This window comes from Drosophila tropicalis, unplaced genomic scaffold (assembly GCF_018151085.1).
Source record: "Drosophila tropicalis isolate 14030-0801.00 unplaced genomic scaffold, ASM1815108v1 contig_593, whole genome shotgun sequence".
Lineage (NCBI taxonomy): Eukaryota > Metazoa > Arthropoda > Insecta > Diptera > Drosophilidae > Drosophila > Drosophila tropicalis.
In genome coordinates this window covers 8,915,941-8,938,784 of record NW_027173070.1, presented here as the reverse complement: position 1 = coordinate 8,938,784, position 22,844 = coordinate 8,915,941, and the positions used below count along the sequence as shown (strand labels likewise).

Below are 22,844 nucleotides of genomic sequence, written 5' to 3'. Positions count from 1 at the left end.
GATAATTTTAAAGTAGAAAGAAGAAATAGGTTCGTAAGATTGAAATAATATACCTAGTTCTTTCGTTCCTACTATACAATGTGAACTTATGAGATTAGTTGTAAAAAATGAATCAGAATTGGGCAATATTTAATTGAAAATTGTATTCCTTTTATAGAAGTACCTTAGACACAATAATATATCCTAAAAAGTCCAATATGTTTCATTCTTTGTAACATTCTTTGCAACGCGGGATTATACAATCCGATACCTCAGATATTTTCCAACAACTTTAGTTATTGATTAAAGATATTGATTGATTAAAGATATTCCCATAAATGTATTTTGCGAAGTGGGGGAACTTTTCATTGATAGCCAGAACATTAAAAACAATTTTTGAGTTTTAAAAAGCGATCTTTTGGACTGTCTGTTGCTTACTTTTGAGAGCAATTATCCTCATTTTCCCCCTTTTATAAAGCGCCTATGTGTTTACCATAAGGAACTGCTAAGTTCATAACACATTTGAAAACTTACTACGCCATAACGCCAAAAAGTATGCTTTGCCTTTTATTAAATGCTATTACAAGTTTTTGTAATACAAATTAAAACGCTTTTATTATTATTACTTTTATTTATTTACAAAAAAAGGCACTTTGGTAAAATGACAGAAACTTAACTTCTAGTTTAGGCATATTACGTACACATATGCAAATTATTGCATAATTTAAGTAAATTATTATATAGCATATGGAAGCTATGATGTGGATGTGTGTGTGTGTTTGTAGGGGGACATGGCTTGTTGCACAAGTATAAATATGTATGTTTTAATGTATATGTGTTTATGTAGTTAAATATAAATATTGTCCGAAAGTGATGGCCGAGAGATCGTTGCTGCTAGGTTTCCGTATTTTTTAGGTTTTTTTTCACATGGTAGTTTCCGAATCGGGGGGCGTGTGATAGTTCAGATTGTAGGCTGGCGGTCCGTTGTTGAGAAAGGCCATGGAACGTATACTCTCACGTGAAGCTGTACGTTTTGAGAATGACATGGTGCTTACATAGGCAGGAGATGGCTCTAGGGGAGGCGGAGGCAAATAATGTTGTTGTTGCTGCTGATGGTGTTGTAGCTGCTGTTGCTGTTGTTGTTGCTGCTGCTGCTGCTGATGCAACGGATGTTGCTGATAAAGCGGCGGTGTACATGGCGGTTGCGGCGGACTAGCTGCAGCTCCACCCAAGCCAGCAAAAACATTTTCCGTATTGGTATAGGTCGTTGAAAGCGGCCTTGATCCATGGAAATTCGAATAACTGGAACGTACTGAAGGTGGGCGATTATTATACAACTCATCGCCATGTGGATGATGATGATGATGGTGATGATGTTGTTGCTGTTGTCCACCAGGTCCACCCACATCATTTAAATGCGTGGTAGAGTGTTGATAACTGGGATTATAATGTCCACCACCCTGCAAAGCAATGGGCGGCGGTGGTGGCATTAAAGTGGGTGAACTTGGCTCTTCAAGATCGTCTAAAATGCCACGACCATTTGTATTATAGTAAATGGGATCCAGTGGAATGTTCTTGCGATAGCTATTATAATATTGACTATTGCTCTTGCCCAGACTGCCCAATTGGCTGCCTGACACATTGTTCGTATTATTCATTATATCATCGTTCAGTGACTGCAAATTCGAGGCTGTCAAACTAAGTTTATCCTGACGATGGAATGAACCCAAATGCGGTTGCTGCTGCTGCATTTGTTGTTGCTGCTGATCCATTAGCTTGGTCACCGGATTCTGATGGTATTTACGCCTTGAACTGCGTGTACTGCTGCGAGCATAGCTGCCACTGCTACTATCTGCACCACCACCGCCGCCGCCATGTTTTGATCTCAACGTCCCACTAGAACCATGATGGGAGCGCCTACTACTGCCGCCACCAGCACCATTCGATTGACGTCCCTGGGTGCCGCGTGCCATTACCGAACGTCTCTTAACCCGTCGCGGTGTCATCGGTTTGGGACTCAATTCGCCGCCATTCTGATCGCCACGCGGATCTCCCAGACCCATTGAATGACTGCCATGTCGTATGGTATCGCTGCTGCCGCCAAATTCAATCGAATACAGCGACTGACGATGTTTGGACTGTTTGTTAATGTGCTTCACTACAAGCGAAAGTGAAATAAAAAGGAATTAAAAAGAGTTGTATTTAAAGTTACGAAAGGCACAAATTGCACAATGAACCAGTTGAGTGTTACCTGGAGATTAAAATAATGTATTTGCTTTGGTTTTGGATCAGTTTTTTTTTTGGTTGGTTAAAGTACGATTACAGGGATTAGCTACACAGCTCATGGAGAAAGAAGAAGATACGTTAGGGTTAATGCTACATAAAAGCCAGCTACCAGATGATACAGATTACAGAGTAAACAGGAAAAAGAGACTCCAGCAATAGTTTCGTTGAATAGTTTCTATTTTTGTTGTTGTTTTAAGTGTGTAAATGAACATTTATTTTTGATTTTTTTGTTTTTAAAGAGAAACGCGAGAAATTGGCACCATTTTCACACATTATCAAGATCATATTTCTATATAACTCTATGACCTATATATATATATATATATATATGTATAACGGCGTGTTACGTTTTTTTCTTTTTTACTTGGCTTAAAGCTTATATCTAAACTTATTTATTGATATATATATGCAGATACATATATATGTAAATGTATGTATAACGAATCTCGCACTTAATTCAATAGGCAACATTTCTTTTTTTAGTAAATTGATTTTCGATTTTAAACAGATAAATAGAAAAAAAGAACAACAAAAGGCATTTATGTGATTCATGTTAATGTAGTTTCTTTTGAGGAGAGGGAGAATCCTTCTCCAATTTTCGATATTAAAGGCATCCATTGGCTGCATTAGCTTTGCTTTTGTGGTACTCATATATAGTATACATAGATATTATTATCTGGCCTACTACTATATTACTATATGTTTTGTGACATTATTTTTTCTTTTCCTTTCACTTGTTATCGCGTTTGATTTCATTTTTGTTTTGTTTTCTCGTCGTAGTATCACAGTTGAACATAAAAAATTACACATATATGGTATATAGGCTTTTCTTTTTATCATTTCGTTTCGACTTTTTCCATTATCACAACAAAAATCCAACGCGGAAAAAGTCGGCTCGCTATTTTGTGTCTCTGTGTGTGTGTGTGTGTTTGTATATGATTTTGTATGCAAGGCATCTGAATGGCATATTGAGAGAGCGGCTTTAATCCTTAATCTGTTTAATCTGTTTAGGTTAGACACAACACAAAACGAGCAATAACAACAACACACATATGTATAAGGTTTGAATTAGTAAATGGTATGGAGAATTTTGAGAGCGGAGGCAGAAGCAGCACCTATATATATAGAGAGAGATAGAGATTGAAAAAGATAGACATATGTTGAGAGAGACAGAGAGAGAGAGAGCGAATTTATTTATGAAACTAGGACCTACTTGAGTCTGGGGGCGGGGGGCTGCTGATCTATTAGGCCTGCACACCTACTATGGAATTGCAGAATGAACGTGGACGTGCACGGCTTTTGCGTCGATTGACACGTGGAGCTGCCTCCTCATTGGCATCATCCATTAGCCGATCATCGCTCTGGGTACGCACTATATAACCAGGCGGAGTATCGCGTATTTGATCGCAGAAATTGGCCTGTTGCCGTGGCCGCTGACTACGGGGATTACGTCGCACCATGGGTGAACCATGCGGTGGTGGACCACCTGCACCTGAACCACCAGGCATTGCCACATGCTGAGTGGGCATGGAATATTTCTCAGCTATTTCGGGCGAGAGATCTGGATAGGGAGCCTGGCCCAAGCGCTGATGGAAATAGATATGCGGACGAGGTGGCGGTGGTGGAGTTAAAATATGCTCTTGAATCGGCTCATCCTCCTCCTCCTCCACCTCTTCGTCTGCTTCATTCTCTTCCTCATGGCAGCTATGCATGGGCACTGTGGGCAGTGGAATCTGAGTGGGTCTGGTCAACTGACGATGTACCCTTAAGGGTGAAGGTAAACCATTCTGCTGATAATTTAAATTATTATTTGGGCTTGATGGGAAAACCAAATGACCTTGCTGCTGCAAATGCTGGTCATTATTATTCTCCCCCACAAATAAACCATTTGGTGTGGGACTCTGAAAGGGCACATAAGTGATGCCATTATTGCTGGGCGAGAGCTGCTGCAGCGAGAAATTATCATCATCATCCTCTTCCTCGACGAGATTGCGCGACAAACGGCGCTCAATCGACAATTGTGAAAACTTGATGGGCGATGATGACGAGGCGGCGGTAATCGATTGCCTTGGAGCCTTCGGCTTATGATGAATACGGGCAAAGTGACCACCAGTTTGACCAGACCCCTGTGGGGTGATTGTCTCACCCTGGAATATGCTGTAGTTGCTATTATTTAGCGAATTATTGGCCAAATAGGGATTCGAATTCTGCAGCGAGGCATACGACAAAGAGGGTGTAGTCTGGGCGGACATGGGACTGATCTGAGCTCGTGTGGTGGTTGTCTGATGAGAGCGCTGCTGTTGGCGTCGCTGGCTGCGACTCAGACTATTGTTAGTGCTGCTGCTCTCGCCGCTAGTGCGTTGGGTTAGATATGGATGTGGTTGTGGCTGATGGGAATGGGTATGGGAATGTATCTGTGGTGGATGGTGTTGCTGTTGCTGATGTGGATAGTGTTGGTATAGTAGTGATGCATTTGTTGCTTGGTTATTTGTCATGTCTGGCGATTGCTGTTGCAGGCGATGCTGCTTATTATTATTGTTGTTGAGTGTATTATTATTGCTGTTGTTGTTGTTGTTGCTATTGTTGCTGTAGTTGCTCATGGATTGTTTGCTGTAGCTGTTGTGTTGTTGTTGTGGCTGATGATGATAGAATTGCTGCAGTTGCTTATTTGATTGCATTGTGGCGCTTGCAGAAGTTGTTGGTATACTTGTATAGCTCACGTACATTGGATGGACGACTGTGTGCTGTGGACTCTTCGCATCGCCGTTCATGAAATCGACTGTAAACCAGAAATTGATTAAAATTGCTTTAACAAATTTTCATTTGTATATATGTAGTAGTAGTAGTAATATATGTAAATATAGACAACAAACAAAACAAACAATTTGGAAATGAATGCCTATCGGATTACACTAAGCATCAGCAGCAGCGGCAACAAAATGTATTTTTTGATTTTCAAATCATTTTTATAAATAACATACGTGATTACCTAATCCCCTACTCTTTCTAGTATAAATTTTATAATCGAACAAAGTTTAAAGTGTGAATTTTGAATATATTATAAGCTTACAATATAGAAAAAAAAAAAAAAAAAATTATTCGTTATCCACAATCGTTTCCATTATCCCCGACGGAACTACCTTGCAGTATTGCTTCATCGGGGGGAAACTCCACCTATGTCGGGGTTCGAACTCGAGCACAACAGAATTGTAGTTTTAGTAGGTCTCCATTGAGCCACCGACTAGGTCAGCTTACAATATAGAATTTTTGTTTCTTTGTATTTTGATGAATAATAAACAATATGTCTTATCTAAAGTTTGAATTCCAATGTTCTTATATTACAGTAGAGTTTCAATTATCGACTTTTCCAAAGATTAAATATGAGAAGAACATTTTATAGATTTCAGTGATTTCAAACTAAATTTCCCTTTTTCGGATTAAGTCACTTAATCATTGGATAATTGCAAATCTAAACTAAATGCTTTTTAAATCAAATATGGTTTGAGTTTATGATTTTTGCTTATTTTTTCCGACCAAAACTTTTAATTTCTTACACATTTATGTGTTTTTGTTGTTGTGTTGATGTTGCACAGTGTAATTAACGATAAGCCATACAATCTTGTATAGTTTATAATCTTTTGTACTGATGATAAGAATGATTTGTCTTAGATTTAAAAACAATAACGATTATTTATATGAGTTTATGTATGTATTTATGTATATGTATTATAATGTTGATTTGGTTTGGTAGTTCATGGTAGTTCACATGGACACATGATCACAATGGTTAATCATAGAAATTTTTTTCTTTTTTTTTATATGTATATATAAATATGTTTACAAAAATCATAATAACATTCCGAGCGAGGGTAAATTTTTTGGACTAGGGACTAAGGGGAGAGGGGGGAGACAGTTTACAAATCGATGATACACATGATATTTTATCACAATAAACACACAATAATAATTCTTATGACACATTTGATAAACAACATTCATTCTAAATGGTGGAGAGTTTGAAAAACAAGTTTGGAGTAAGAGAATAGTGAGGATAGTATGTGTATATAGTAATGGTATGTACAGTGCAAACACCCACAAAGATATATGTAAAATGACAAAAGGGTTATTATTAGACAATGCCCCAATCCCACAGTTAGAGAATACATAAAATGTATGTAGGTTGAACGTGCAACAATTGTATAAAAAAATGTTCCAGCTTGCCACTTACATCTGTCGTCCTCATCGAGAAATATGCAGCTGATCAGAATCGCACCAAGTATACCCAGCAGCTGTTTGTATGATTGTGTGTGTGTGTGGAAAGGGGGGCGAAATAATAATAAAAATAATTTACAACAATCTTTCTCACTTAGTTTTGATTAACCAACAGCAACAGGAAAACTCACCGCCAACGCACACTGCACTCCCGAATGTATGATCTCCATTAGAGTATAATCCAACAGACATCCATCCACACGTTCCGGACGCATTGGACGAAATGGATCATCTGAGGTTATATTATAAGTGGGCTTGCAGCCATATCCATTCGCTTCGAACCAGGAAACGCTGCCAGTGCCCAGGTTAAGCAAATCGCTTTCCTGTAAGACAAATAAACGTATATTAGCATTCGGATAGTAGACATTTTCCAAATTATTGTCCATTTTACTTACCCTATCTAATTCACCAACATTTAAATAGAAACAAATGAGAAAAGCATTCCAACCAATCCATAGGAAATTCCATATGAGATACTGTCGGATGTATACAACGAAAGTAAAAAACAATTTAGGTTATCGCATAGATATGATAATGAGTTGGAGAAGGTGGATACGGGTCTGGGGGTTTGTTGCACTTACGGTTATAATATATTTCACTCTAAAATGATATGCGCCATAAAATCCAAATATAATGAATAATATATGAAAAAAGTTAACCAGGATGGGTGCCCACATATATCCGAGAAAATCGAATACCTGCCTTTCGATAATCGTTATCTGCAAGTGATAGAAACAGAGATAGAGAGAGAGAGGAGAAAGGAAGTGTTATGTGAGTAAGCGAATTAAGTGACTAAACCCATTTTTCTCATTATCATGACAGTATAAAAAATTGAACATGTGGTTACTAAATCGTAGGATTATTTATATAATTCATTGCTAAAGTTACCAATACTTGGTTATATTATTGGTTTTTAAGTATTTTCTGAAATATACATATATATGAAAGTCAACTATCAAAATTATAGTTTTGAACTATACTCATACTAGGTGAGGTTATTCTAAATAAAGTTAAGCTCCGTTCCCTAAGTGGGACTTACACTAATATTGCTTAAAAATGATATTCATTTCTATGATTTGAGGAACTAATAACGTTCAGGTTTATAGATAGATAGAAATAGATTCTTTTTTCGTACTTTTCTTTCACTTTTTCATAGTTCTTAAAGTGTCAATTCTTGTCTTGTATTCTATATTCTTCAACTTCAACCATATCATATTATCGATATACTTTTGAATTCAATATTTTGACATGCTATTGCATAGTTAAATATTTATATGAATAACATATATTTTTTTTAATAATTAAGCAGGGTAATAACTTGAATCTGTCATAAAATGTTTCCAAGGATCTATCTTTATATGTACATATGTATGTACAATATGTACATATATATTTAATGGATCGGCTAGTCACTAAATCTCATCTTATGATCTTTAAAAATACAGTCAGTCACAAAAGTATTCGTATCTATCGGTTTCCTATATTTAAGCTATTTTTTGCTGGATATTTAATAACTAAAACAATCGATTTTCACTAGATGAAGTAAATTTAACATTTTTAGATACTTTTCATAAGAAAACAAAAGCAAAAATTAACCAAATTTAATACCAGCAAAGTATTCCTATATAAATCTTTTAAAACAGACATAATCAGAAGTCGTTTTATCACCATAAACCGCCTAAAAGTTCAAGCCTAAGTTCCGAGAAATTGGGAAAAACCACATATATGTACATACATACATATGTATGTATGAATATTTTGCTTTAGGAGAAAGTATTTTTTTCTAAGAACACAAAACATTTAAGAGCTTATCTTTCTATAAATAATTTCCGGTAAATTGGTGAATATAATATTAATATATACATGCATTTGTACAAATGTATATGTTTGAAGTCATAATTGTGTCAACACCGTTTGACATTTGCTCTAGATAAGCAAACGATAACAAACAAACATAAGCATGTACATACATATGTATAATCGACTACGATCTATCAACAATCCCAAAATGGAAATCGTTAGATTGTAATTAGGTTTCTAGGTTGATGATTGGCAGAGTATTTCACCGTTTGTGTTCTTACCATTTGCAGGAAGCATGTTGACAGTAAAAAGTGTCGCCGCGTACACGAGCCCATCACAACAAATTGGACAACAATATCACATATTCATTTCATTCAGAAATTGGTGCCAAAAAAAATAAACCCGATTTTTGGGTTAATTTTTTTTTTTTTTGTAGCTTCTTCTCCACGCGGTTGTCGTCACTTTCTTGTTGTTGTTGCAGTTTCAAATACAGTAGTAGTTGTTGTTGTTTTTAGTTGCATACCATTTTATCTGGCTTTTTTTTTGTGTATGTTATCTCGTTTGTTTTTTCGTTTTGACTTCGTCTTCTTCTATGCCTATGCGCATTTCCGTATCGCAAAGAAGAAGAAAATGTGGTCGAGCGTGGCAAGTGCAACGAGCAAAGGCAAAGGCAATGGCAACCTGACCTGCCTGCCACTTGTTCTACTCTTTTGCACCGTTCTTTCAGCAGGAGGCAGAAAGAGACACAACGAGTCAGAGCGGTAAAGAGAGAGAGGGAGAAAAAAAGGAGCCAGCTGCAACAAGGAAAAAAAACCTGATCTGTGTGAACTAAAAGTAAATAAAAAGAAATTAAACGAAATGAGGCAGAGTTAGACGAAGATAGCTAGAGAGAGTGCAAGCGAGAGAGCAAAACTGTGCTTGGCCTCACTCACACACACACACACAGACGGTTGGAAAGCTAGCAGCATAACTATACAACTACAACAATAGTTTTGCTGCTATCGCTCACGTAACTTAAAGTAAACCAACACAAAAAAAAAAACTTATGTATATATTCTTTCATTTTCTGTATACACAATTTCCATTCTGGCTAGTGTCCAGGTCAAGTCTAGGCAATTAATTAATTAACATTAGAGAGATCAAGCCAATTGGTACGCCCCCCAGGAGGGGGGCGGCAATAGCAAATTACGCCATTTCCATATTTGTTTTTTTTTTAGTTTTCATTCTCATTCTGCATACTAATTCAATTCAATGAGTTGTTAATATTAATCAAATTAAAGCACAACACGATAATAATTCAATATACAATTGAATGACGCGTTTGTCTTTTATTCTCTAGCTACTTGTGGTTATGAGTCAAACATATGAAACATTTTATTTTATTTCTCAATTGCTTTCCGCTCACTCATTCACACACACTCACGCGGTTAGTTGCAGACTCTCACACTTATGCTGCTGCTGCTGCCTGCATGAAAATTCATTTATTCTTAATCACACAATATGTCTAGAAATGGCTTTATCGTTATCTGGTGGACTAGGTCCATTCATTTTACATAATAATATGCTCCACTCTATTTCACTTGACACCGCGTTGCTTTTTTTTATTATCACAAAAATTAACACCGATTCGCTTACATAGAGAGCAAAACGGAGTCCACCTGACGATCCGTTACAGTGAGTGCGACAACAACAACTAATTTATCCAGTGTGACCATGCTGAGGAATGCATTCAAATATTGTACTCGATACTTTTAAACAGTCACGGCCATGGCATTGGAATGGTTATAAGTAATTATTAAATGGATTTTCATGTAAGGATTTATCTGAATCTAAATTTTCAAATTGAGTCTACCTTTTGTAATTATCGGAGTTAAACTTTCACCAACCTTATAATACTTTTACTGTTGGCATTTCTTTCAAGTACTTTTGGTAATACCCCAGTTTAGTATTTATTTTTTCTGTTGTCTGGTAACTCTACTCCTCCCGCCGGCATTGTTTTTGTCAATTTATTTTTGTTTTCACACGGGGAAAAATTTGTATTTTGCATATATTTTCGAATGTCAGCTGCCAAATGCCAGGAATACGACTGCACCATCAAGTGCGTTTTACCCCAACATGGAAACTGTATCGTTGCCGCCCTCACCAAACGATCCATAGAGAGTCAAGCATTGGCCACGTTCATATACAAGACTTGTGCCAATTTTGCTAATATTCTCGATGACCTGGTGAGCTCGAACATGTGAAGTCTCAATATTCATAACATTCCTGATCCCATGTTACCAACTCAGGGTCGTTCTGCGGTGCATATGTCTGCTTCAGTGGCTCGCTATGAAATTCTGGAGTGGCTTTTGAATCATGGCGCCTACATTAATGGCAGGGACTACGAGTCAGGCAGCACTCCTTTGCATCGCGCCCTCTACTACGGTTCCATAGATTGCGCTGTTCTACTAATGAGATATGGTGCCAGCTTGGATCTACTGGACGAGAACACCCAATGCCCATTGCAGGCAATTTGCCGAAAGTGCGACGATTTGAATTTCGCCAGGAATACAAATACTCAGTGAGCTGATAAGATATACGATCAAAAATGATAAGGGAAACTGACCTATCTCTCTTGATTTCATAAACAGGAACGATATTCTAGTCTGGGGATCAAATAAGAACTACAATCTGGGTATAGGCACTGAGCAGAGCTCAACTAGTGCTCCTCAAGCTGTGGATTTCTTTCGCAAAGCGAATATTTGGATTGAAAAGGTGGCATTAGGAGCCTATCACAGTCTATTTCTGGATAAGAAGGGTCATCTCTATGCTGTGGGCCATGGCAAAGGCGGAAGATTGGGCAATGGCAATGAGAATAGTTTGCCAGCTCCTAAGCGAGTCAAATTACCTAGCAAAATACAAGATGACTCAATTATTTGCATTAGCACATCACGTCAGCATTCCCTTGTGTTGACTCAGCGATCCATGGTTTTCGCCTGTGGCATTAATACTGACCATCAGTTGGGTGTAAGAGATGCTCCCGAGCAACTGAATCAATTTAAAGAAGTTGTCAGTTTAAGAGACAAGGGAGCTAGTGATCTATTAAGGGTTATAGCCTGTGATCAGCATTCCATAGCATACAGCTCAAAGTGTGTCTATGTGTGGGGTGCCAATCAAGGGCAATTTGGTCTGGGACCAAATCAGCAATCTATAGTAGTTCCGGTTCAAATGAAATTGCCAGCAAAAACTGTCATACGCTTTGTAGAAACCAATAATGCAGCCACTGTGATTTATAATGACGAGAAGGTCGTTTCCCTGTACTATGGAGAAAAGACCAAATATATTAAGACACCAGAGTAAGTCACCACAAAGAAGCTTTAAATAAATAACCCATCAAAACCTCCTTTCCTTTCCTTTAGCTATGAAGATCTAAAGAGTATTGCGGTGATGGGTGGAAATATAAAAAGTTCTGCTAAAGGATCAGCAGCTGCGTTAAAATTACTTATGCTTACCGAAACCAATGTGATTTATCTTTGGTATGAGAATACCCAACAGTTCTACAGGTAAGTCTATATAGATACCCAAGACTAATGGTTTCTAATTCTCACTTTTGCAGATGCACATTATTACCCATACGCCTTTCAAATATCAAAAAAGTTCTATATAAATGTAATCAAGTCTTAATACTCTCCAACGATGGTTGTGTGTATCGTGGTAAATGTAATCAAGTAACTCTGCCATCTAATTTGGCCACGAACAATTCTAAAACGACTATAGACAATTGGACCAATAATGATCAGAATCGTACGGAAATATCTCGGGAACATTTTGTACGCATCGAGCTAACACGTTTGCCCAACATTGATCGAGCAGTTGACATTTGTTGTGATGAGAGCTTCTCATCATTTGCTGCGCTGCAGGAAGCACCCACTAAATATTTTAAGAAACCGCCACTTCCCAGAAGGGAACACAATTTTAAGAAGCTCTATCATGACACTAGCGATATGGATGCTGTCCATGATGTGGTGTTTCATGTGGATGGAGAGTTGTTTGCCGCTCACAAGTTTATCATCTATTCGCGAGCAAATGGACTAAGAGATTTGATGATGAGTTACTTGGATAAAGATATCTATTTAAATTTTGAAAATTTGACAGGCAAAATGTTTGAATTAGTTTTGAAAATTATTTATACCAATTATTCGCCGGCTGAAGATGGTAAGTTTTCCAGTGAAATTATTCCAAATATAGTGTCTAATTATTAGTATTTACTTTGCTTTCAGATATTGACTGCATTCAGCAGAGTCTGGATCCAAGTTTAAGAACGAGAACTGAAGCCATTAAAATATTTCTTCATTATATTGAGAAATTTGGAATAAGTCAGCTATCCAATTTGCAGGTGCTGAGTAAAGAGTCAATATCGCAGGGCAAGCAAAAACTGCAGCGGATACATCGCTGTGATTATCCTGAACTCTATGATGTTCGCGTTATTTGTGATGATGGCAAGATTCTAGAGGCACATAAATGTATTTTGGTTGCCCGTTTGGAATATTATGAAATGATGTTTATGCATTCATCGTGGGTGGAGCATTCTACAGTTACCATGGAGGGTGTTCCCTTGGAGTATATGGAACCAATTCTGGATTATCTCTATGATATGGACACAGAAGCATTCTGTAAGCAAAATTATACAGAGACGTTTCTCTATAATATGATTATCATATGTGATCAATATTTCGTTGAATCACTGCAAAATTTATGCGAATCATTAATTCTCGATAAGATTAGTATACGAAAATGTGGTGAAATGTTGCAATTTGCTACGATGTACAATTGCAAGTTGCTGGAGAAGGGTTGCCTCGATTATATATGCCAGAATTTGGCCCGAGTGCTCAGTTATCGCAGTATTGAGCAATGCGAACCGGATACATTGAAACTTTTAAATGTACATTATCAGAAAATGTTTAATTGTATTTTTGACTATCGTCAAATTACACCCTTCTCCGAGGCCATAAAGGATGAGTTACTCTTCAGCTTTATCGAGGGTTGTGAAGTTGATCTAAAGGCCACAGTGAGATTTGAAGAGGCCACAGCTAAGCAGAATAAACAAAAGGAAATGCGTAAACAAGATGCACGTCATCAATATGAACAACAGGCCATAACAAGCATGATGAGATCGTTGAGCACCAGTGAAGGAGGTGAAACAGCAACTTCTGCTGCTTCAGCTACTATTAATCAGACCACAAATGAGGCTAAAAATTGGTCCAAAGTAAAGGATAAAAAGAGAAAACACGCAAGCTAAGTGAGAGGCAGGAGCAGGTGCAGGTGCCTTCTTCAACTATCAAAGAACAAACGCCACCTCCCCAACAATCAAAGCCAATTGAAGCTACTCCCATATCGCCTCAAGATGAGGCCACTTCTCCCTTAAGTAAAAGTTACAATATTGATCTCAGTTCATGGACACCACAACCATCACAGAAATTATCACAGAAAGAACGCAAACGTCTTTCCTCCGAGTCCAAAAGTTGGCGCTCACCAGCACCCAGTGCGCAGGTTACAACTCCTACACAGCCTGTGCCCAATGCTTGGGGATTACCGGCAACACCTTCGAGTAGTTCGTTCAACGATTCTTTAAACTCACCACCCACCGGTAGTTCAACGGATCCCACCTCATTTGCCAATATGATGAGAGCTCAGGCCACAGGAGCCACCGCTAGTTCGCCATTGGAGCAGCTACCAAATAGCTTTTCACGCATTTTAGCTGACGAGCGACGACAACGAGAATCCTATGATCGTATGCGTAATAAATCCCTTTACCATACCCAAATCGAAGAGACAGCCATAGCAGAACTTCGAGAGTTCTATAATGTGGACAATGTGGATGATGAGTATATCACCATTGAGCGTGTATCCAGGCCCGCAGATATTAATTTCAGCACTTGGCTTAAACATTGAAATAACCCTAAAAATGATACTAAATTCCAATCGTTGTGTAAATTTTGTGTTTAGTTTTATGTTCAGACGAATGTACCCGACCAAATTGATGGGTACATTAAGTTAGAGTGCAATTGTTTTTCAATAAACGTTAGGCCAATCTTCACAAAGCCTAAAGTATAGTTATCATCATCTTCATTAATCCTCCTCAAATGTAGAACTCTGAGCCGCCTGTAATAGATTTATGCATAGAATGGAATACAGATTTTTTTTTTTTTTTTTGGATAATGAGTTAACAAAATTATTTATTGGATATTTACAAGATAGCTGGGGACGGGACGACGACACACAACAAAATGAGCCAACAAAAACACAAGGTGGAGATACTAAAATACTAAACCCAAACAAGACCCAAATGAGATAACGAACAATGGCAATAAGATGAATGGCTAAAGATGCTAAAGATGAATTCTTGTTGATGCTTGATGACGCTGAATCAGAAGCACTCCTTACGAAATGAGAATCCATATTGATCACACTTGTAGCGTAATGTTTTGGCCAACTGTGGCGGGCCACAATAGAAGACGGTAACCTTGCCCTTTTGTTGGGCCTGCAATTGTTTGAATACCTTATCCCAATTGGGTCGTCCGGCATTTGTTCGGGTCTTTAGACCAGTAATTAGATCACGTTTACCCTAAAAAAGAATAAATTATGCAGATTTAAGGGAAAGCAACTAAATTCAAGTGGCTTACCTTTTCATGCAGCAAATCCAAAGCTAATTGAAGGCCCACTGCCTTCATATCGGTACGCTGCAAGGCGCTGGTGATGTACATGTGCATGTCCAGAAACCTGTCAATAAAATGGGCATACATATTAATGATTAATGATGCCAAAACGAAGCAAAGTAAGGGAATTACCGTTCCATGGCTCCACCTAGTTCGGCTTGCTCTATTTCCAGTTGAGAGAGCAAATTGACAAACCATTCGAATGAACGTTGATCTCTGTTGATCCAGAAGAAGTCGACTTTACGTAAATTCATCACGGACTTGGGAATCTCACTGGCCCACTCGAATTGACAGCGTGGACAACTGTGACGAGCCTTCCAATAGCGATGCATTATGGATTGCAGAATGCTGGCAAAGGGTGTTACACCGATGCCAGTTCCAATCAATACAGCATGCTGGGCACCAAAGATATGACTCGATGGTGCACCATATGGGCCATCAATGAATATCTATGAGAAAAAGAAGGACAAAATTCTAGCAAATGGCTTTCCCCATGAATTGTTTGTGTATGTTGGTGTGTCTGTGTGACCCAAACCTCCATGACTCCTGCATCAAGTGTAACCTTGCCACCGCTATTAGATGTAGAACCTCCTCCTCCTCCACCTCCGCCTCCACCTCCTCCGCCGCCACCATTACCATATGCCGCTGCTGCCCGATTGGACAGCGAACGTAAAAATGTAGGTCGTCGCAGACGCGACTTTCTGCTGCCCGTTGTCAATTGTGTGTGGTCCTTGGATGGGTGAGTGGGTTAATAATAATAATAATACCAAAAAAAGGTTAGTTCTACGTTTCATTTCTACGTTTTTGTGGCTGGATGACAGTTTGAATAGAGTTCCACTTACCTCTAGCGGCTTGGATGACACAACCTCTGCATTGACACTTAGCCGACTTATTTGTAGCTTCTCTCCCGATTCCATTCCCAAATCTGTCTCACCTCCGATTGTGTGTGTCGCCTCCATTTGAGGTGTTTGCATGTCATCCTGCTCTGTCAGACTGGGCGTCTTGAAGGCTATAATTGTTGGCTTATTACGCATATAACGAAAACTCTGGGCCAGCGATTTGTTCTGCGGACTGAGATAGGCCAAGCCCACACTATTATGACGTCGCCCCCCAAGACGTACACGCTTCTCATCGAAGGCTCTTTCTGATTCGGAACGGGCCAAGGAACGTAAGCTGCAAGAACCAAACACAGATGAGTTTTGGCCATTGATTAACTTTAGACACTTACGCCTTGAGACGACTGCCACGTTTCTTATTGTTGTTCTTGGCACTAATGTCTGGCAGTGAGATGCTCTTTTCTAGCGGCTTTTGCTTGTGATGGCCTCCATCTCCTCCTCCTGCAGCTCTGAACTCCTCACCGAAAAAGGCTCCGTTGATGTAACCCGTTTTGGGTGTGGGTGTTGGCTCTGGTGTGGCATCCTTGCCCCGTGAGAATGTCCGCTGTAATGTCTTCTTAATGCTTCGTATGCGATTCACACCTGGATTTACACCTGACTCAACTGTTGAGGTCTTTTGCCTGTGTTGTCGTGGCGGACGCACTGGCGGTGCAGCCATCTGTTGATGACTTTGAGCCAGAAAATCCATTTGTGGCGTTGTTGTGGTGGTCATGGCGGGATTACGTGTCTCATTTAACAACATGAAACTGGGCGTGGGTATGGCATGCATATGCTGTGGCTGTTGCTCCGCTGACCCATCACCGTTGTGCAGACGCTGCTGTTCCCGTTCGAAATAACGATACAAACGATTCGTCCACTCACCCACCGTGCGTATGTGTAGCCACATATAATCCTCTTGCTCTGGTGCCGAACTTATGGTAAACGGATGCCATTCATAATTGGCAATTGCTGGTATATTCACAAAGACATAGTCCCCCGGACGAAAGTTGAAGTTGAAAGGTCGCTTGATGACCAAATGTATGACCTTCGATGGCAAGAGCAGGCCAGAGCTAATATAAGTCTTGCCATGCTCACCACGCATCCAGACATAACGTAAAACACGCTCCACCACATAGACCAGACCGGGCAACAGAAACCATTTCCAGAAATTGGGACCATGAAACAATGCCAATATCCAAAAGGGCACATACAGCAAATGTGTCCAATAGAAGACCTCAAAGCTGCCCTTGCGCCGCACAAATGGTTGCGAGCACACAAACATCACCAGGAGTATCAGCAACAAGGCAACTCCCGTGGGATTGGCACAGCCCGGTATTAAACCAAACAATCCCGGGCGATCTGTGAGTAACCATTCGCCTATGGTATAATGTCCGGCATTAATTTTCGGATCATTAATCACAATGATCGAGAAATTGAACAAATGCATAATGGTGTGGACCAAACTCAAAACCGATATGGTTATACCCGTCAGTTTATGCAAATAGACATGATGATCCAAGGGCAAATATGACGATAGACCTCGACCTCTCAAATAGGTAAGTGAATGCCTTAGCATAAGAACCAATACCCAGGCACAATTAAAGTTCAGACATTGTCCTATTGAAAAAAAACACAAATTTAAGAATTAACAGAATATTCAGAATATGTATAAGTACGGAACCTACCGCAAGCTCTGGCTATTATGACAAATCCATTGCTGGCTCTATATTGAATGGCACGCGAGATAAACAGACAAAGATTGACGGCTATGTAGAAGAAAAGATATGAGACAAACACCTGATTGTTTTTCATATAGGCCAGCGTTAGCTGATGAGGTATGGTATTCCAAAATTTGCCACTAGATGCACTTGCTCCCGTTGGCCTATCCTCTGCCATGGGCACCAGCCAGCGATCAATGCTAAAACACAAAAGAGATTTTTATGAGTTCTTTAAACCAAAATCAGAAACTGAGCTGAGCCCTTAGCATTTGCTAGTCCGGCACTGCCCTAAATTTCATTATTTGATAGATATTTACGTAATACTTAGATTCTCTAAGAGACCGCCATGTTTATGCAATTGATTCTTGAGGGCCTCATAGGTTATCTCTCCACTATTATGTGGATCGGCATCTTCAAACATGGCACTGGTTAAATCCTCAATTTGATCCTCTGAGAATTCCATGCCATTCTCCTTAATGCAATGCCTTATCACATCATGCAATTCCTTATGCTGTATAAGACCATCACCTAAAATAGTTGGAGAATTTAAAAAGTTTTACTTTTAAATATATATTTATATAATATTTACCATCTATATCATAGACCTTGAAAAGAAAACGTATCTTATCATCCGCAGATTGTCCAGAAAATTGATGTATGGCATCAATAAACTCTTGCAGGGATATTGAACCGGAATTATCCTTGTCGAAAATTTGAAAGACACGCTCTGTGAAGAAGGGCTAAATTATAGAGAAAGATTCAATTATTATTCGTTAGCTTATCAATAACAACAGTTGTCATTACTTTCCCAACATTCTATCAATTATAACTAACAACTTATTTCCAAAAGTAATTACCAATAACTAGAGCTAGTTACATTTTGTCTTTCGAGTTAACTTAAGTGATTAACGGTGCACATGGTCATAAAAAACCTTCCAGATTGTAGGCTTAATTATCATGAGCGTAGAAATTTTTGAAATCTTATGGGGGTAGCTCTTTTACAATTTCGTATCTTAATTCTATTATTATTTTTTGGGAATACATATATGGAAATTTTGTGTATGAAAACCCCTAAAGCCCCTCTGTTAAGGCGCCTATGTGAGGTAAACAAATCGATACTAAGATTGAGAAAGGGTCATAAAATTTGAATTTAGCAGTTTTGCCAGCTTTTTTAATTTCTCGAAAGTGCTATACTTTAACCAGTAACGTGTTGGTGGATAGTACAAGATATTTAAGTCTCTTAAAAATTTTAGAATAGATATTTTTATAGGAAATATAAGCTCAGGTTTGGTCTACTCAAATGGATTGCATTTAGTCGATACTAGAACTTCTTACTTATGACAGAAACCTCTTTAGTCTTTACTTATGATATAATACTCTTAAGAATTTTAAGATCTGCTTAAATTTTAGTATACATTTCAGATATTTATATTGAAATTCACTAGCTACATACGTCCTTTGATATGTTTGGTCTCTGAAGCGACCGTTCATTAAATGCATTGAACTTAATCGATTCTTCATCATTTTCTAGTTAACACAGAAACTCCTTTAGTAACTACTTATGATAGGTAATAATATTTAAGTCCTATGCTCATTGAAAGACTAGACTATAAGCTAGGGCTTAACTTTTAATCAAACACCAACTCATTCTAAAACTTTTTAAAGCTTTACCTTTGAGAGACTTAACTTTTAAAACTAAAAAATTTTATGATATTATGATATTTCTATTGAAAAATAATGGACAAGGCGCTTGTGTGGTTCTATAATCTATTTTTAGGAGACCAATAAGCATAAGTATTGCACAAATCGGAACCTTAACTGCTTCTAGTTGCATCAGAAACATCTTTGGTCAATAACTTAGACTAAGCAGTATCCCTTAGAAGCTTGTAAACTAGTCCCCTAATCGATTATTAATCAAAAGTAATGTACTTAGTTCAATTCAGAGACTGAAACTTCATAAAGTAATTATTTTATCATTAAATTTAGAGTGAACATCCGTATCGGAATTGCAGTGAATCCAAGAGTGATAACCAGACACGAAACTTTCCCGGACTTAACAAATTAATCACACCGATAAATACTTTCTAATATACAGGACAAAATAACTCTAATGAAGAAAACTTCTTGCTGAATGTTGTTTACCCCAGATTAAGTCCTGATTAAGTTTTAAGTAATGACACTTAAGATTAACTTACATTTTTCGAGGTGACAATTTTTTGAAACTCTTCTCGTCTAATCTCCTGCTCATTGCCAACAGTTGAGCGAAAAAGTTGCTCCAATCTGGCCAGAGAGCTCTTATCGAAGCCTGTGCGTGGCCTTGAATTGGTCAAATGTGAAATGAATTCCATCACCTGATTGGTTGAAATTAGATTGGCACCATCCATATCAATGAGGCGGTACAATTTATCCAAAATCTACAAAGAGAGAAACACACACACGCACACACACACACACACACACACACACGAGGGAAGAGAAGATTAAACCACAATTGGCTTTCAAACAAAAAAACAAACCACTTACACCACGCGTATGCCAAATATCGCAAAAGTTCTTAAAGCTCACTCGACTCCTCTCGCCGCATATCACATAGGCCACCGATTCAATTTGCTCGGCAAAATCCATTTGGCGATCATCGCTGCAAGTAACCAACAACATGAAGGAGAAGTAGGAGGTGGCATTACCATTAAAAAAAAAAAATGAAAAAATAAGAAATAGAAACTATGGCACAGCTCCCCGCTGATGCTGATGCCCGTCGAGCTATATTTGTATTTGAATGACTTCATTACCCGCCACATGACAGTCTCAGATCTTGGCTCTTAGCTCTAGGCATGCGGACTATGTTAGCTGTTGGTATATGTTAACACACAACACACACACACGCACCGAGAAGGAGAGACACACCACGATCCAGATAGCATCTGGACAACAACAACTTGGCGTTGGCATTTCAATTTTCCAATTTTGTGGCAAGCTACTGTGGCATGTTCCTCGGACTCTACCCAGAGAGGTAAGCTAATTGTTTTTGGCACTATGAACTTACGTTAAACGACCTTTCAGATGCTCTATCCAACGATCTTGCAATAGATGGCCATTCTGTTCCAAATCAAAGAGCTGGAAGAGTTTTTGCTGAAATTCCTGTAACAATAACAATGGCAAAAAGGCAAAAAAAAAAACAAGTTGTAAGAAATTTCAATTGATGAGATTCTCTTTCGTTTCTAAAGAAATGGGTGTTAATTAATTTATGATCACGCATTGTTTAAACAATTTAATTATAAAATTTATGGCAAAAGGAGATGAATGTTTACACTCTCTCAATGAACGGGAATGAGTTTGTCGGGTGGGGGTGTGTGGGGGTTCCAAACATAATCAATAGTTATTTCTACTATTTAGCATTTTAATGACATTCAATCTCACGATATTTATTTATTTTTTTCACAATCATATTCATTGATCTTCTGCAGATTAGCTGGAGTGGGGGACATTATCTTATGTGAAGATGATGAAAAATGTGTGCATATTTAACAGCAAAGAAGATGATCACGATGACGATGATGATGAGAAGAGTCACTTGGTGGCGGATCGACTGGTTGGACAGCTTTTTTTTTCGGTGGACGAAGCGGTAAAACAAAACAAAATCCGAAATTATTTTTCAAAAACCCATCGAAAAGAGAGCTTACACACACAAATCACATATATATATATATACATATGTAGGTATATCGAAAACGAGTTTACCCTCCCTACCCATGGGCAGTCAAGGTAAAGGACCAGCGCCAATACAAAAACAAAAAATATGGCACAAGGTCAAATGCTTTCCCCCACCCCCAACAATTTTCTCAATGATTGGTAACTCATTTGCATGTTCAAGAAGAAGACCATGATGACGTTGATGATGATGATGATCATAGCAATTAAGTTTTAGAACATTGTATGGAGCTTACCTCGTCCAGAAATAGTTTACGGAACGCCTCACGTGTGTGTTTACCCTCACCAAAGAGAGCACTGCACTCTGATATCAAGAGCCAACGTTGTTTCTCCCGTCGCGCCTCTAGCTCCATCGAGCTGCAATTTTTATCTAAATTAAGGTTGTAACGCTCCATGTAGAAATTCGATTGCAGCAGCTGATGATCACCATGATGATGATGATTCGCTTCCTGTTTGCCATCGTCTTCATCAGCGTCAGCGTCATCGTCATCATCATCATCATCGTTGGCTATCAGAATGCTTGGTGAGTTAGCTAAAGATGCCGTCGCTGTAGCTGTTGCTATTTCTGTTGCCGTCGCATCCGCCGTTGTTGCATTTGCATCGTTAGCAATATTATCAACATCATTATTATTATTATTATTATTATAATTATTAACAACACTAGGATAGTCACGTGCTCCACCATGTAATCTCTCTAGATACTGGGCAGCCTGTTGCAATACTTGGCTTACGCCACTTTCATGCGTTACCACCTCAGTGGCTGCATTTTGCTGCATTGGCTTCTCCATGGGCAACTCATCGGAGAAGGATACTTTTTGGGTGAACGCGATGGTGTTTGAGGTATTTCTAAGGATTTGCTAGACGACACCGAACCGCGATGATTTTCACTATGCTCAGCCTTCAAATCGTTATCCATGGCATATCACAGAGTAATTAAAAACTTAATTCATAAATTAATTATAAATATTAGTATATCTATATGTATGTATGCAGGTTTCACCGAGCGAGTGTGGGGGATACGAAATGGATTTTTTCACTTTTTTTTTTTTTTTTAACCGCAATACCAAACGTTTGTAGCAACGAACAGCAACTGAAAGCGAAAGCTCCCCATTCGAAGGCATTCGAAACGATTTTCAACGAGCTGCAAATGATCCACCGAATCGAGTCGAGGGCTTCGGCTCGGTTTTAGTTCGGTTTCGGTTTGAATTATTTGTGTTTTGTTTTTATACCCTTGCAGAGGGTATTATAAAATTGGTCAGATGTTTGTAACGCACAGAAGGAGACGTTTCCGACCCCATAAAGTATATATATTCTTGATCAGCATGAGAAGCTAAGTCGATATAGCCATGTCCGTCTGTCCGTCTGTCCGTCGGTGCGTACGCGTTTTACTCAGCCATCTTAAGAGCTATCGGGATGAAATTTTTTTTGGGAGCTTTTTTTTTACCCGGGTGAGATAAAGTATGAAAATCTTTGGGATCGGACTACTATATCATATAGCTCTGGAACAAAAA

The 22,844-nt window shown here is 38.6% G+C and overlaps 3 protein-coding genes across 6 annotated transcripts; 1 reads left to right on the top strand and 2 right to left on the bottom strand.

The window, feature by feature from the left end:
- Positions 1 to 590: 590 nt before the first annotated feature.
- On the bottom strand, positions 591 to 10,036 carry NKAIN (Sodium/potassium-transporting ATPase subunit beta-1-interacting protein). Of its 4 annotated transcripts, XM_068291288.1 has the most exons (8): positions 9,761 to 9,918; positions 8,619 to 9,165; positions 7,119 to 7,256; positions 6,933 to 7,013; positions 6,669 to 6,860; positions 6,494 to 6,554; positions 3,479 to 5,044; positions 2,119 to 2,137 (listed from the first exon to the last, which is right to left on the bottom strand). In XM_068291288.1, exons 2-7 carry the CDS (start codon positions 8,670 to 8,672, stop codon positions 3,510 to 3,512), a joined length of 2,061 nt encoding a protein of 686 aa, XP_068147389.1. In that variant the 5' UTR covers positions 8,673 to 9,165; positions 9,761 to 9,918; the 3' UTR covers positions 2,119 to 2,137; positions 3,479 to 3,509. The 4 variants fall into 4 exon arrangements, with proteins under 4 accessions (XP_068147390.1, XP_068147389.1, XP_068147386.1 ...); XM_068291289.1 differs by lacking the exon at positions 3,479 to 5,044 and having other exon boundaries at positions 591 to 2,137; positions 9,761 to 9,950; XM_068291285.1 differs by lacking the exons at positions 2,119 to 2,137; positions 9,761 to 9,918 and adding an exon at positions 9,973 to 10,036 and having other exon boundaries at positions 2,804 to 5,044.
- Positions 10,037 to 10,297: 261 nt separating this feature from the next.
- Positions 10,298 to 14,429, top strand: LOC137577738 (inhibitor of Bruton tyrosine kinase). The gene is given in 7 exon segments (XM_068291283.1): positions 10,298 to 10,562; positions 10,626 to 10,897; positions 10,968 to 11,672; positions 11,736 to 11,879; positions 11,933 to 12,531; positions 12,597 to 13,595; positions 13,598 to 14,429. Coding segments are annotated over 7 exon segments (3,558 nt in total). The 5' UTR covers positions 10,298 to 10,394; the 3' UTR covers positions 14,269 to 14,429.
- An 89-nt stretch (positions 14,430 to 14,518) lies between these two features.
- Positions 14,519 to 22,388, bottom strand: Nox (NADPH oxidase). Its single transcript, XM_068291282.1, is given in 14 exon segments — positions 14,519 to 14,941; positions 15,000 to 15,096; positions 15,165 to 15,481; positions 15,568 to 15,762; positions 15,875 to 16,205; positions 16,261 to 17,524; positions 17,593 to 17,825; positions 17,943 to 18,153; positions 18,215 to 18,365; positions 19,821 to 20,039; positions 20,149 to 20,263; positions 20,669 to 20,763; positions 21,570 to 22,144; positions 22,147 to 22,388. Coding segments are annotated over 14 exon segments (4,104 nt in total). The 5' UTR covers positions 22,250 to 22,388; the 3' UTR covers positions 14,519 to 14,743.
- Between the last annotated feature and the right edge of the window lie 456 nt (positions 22,389 to 22,844).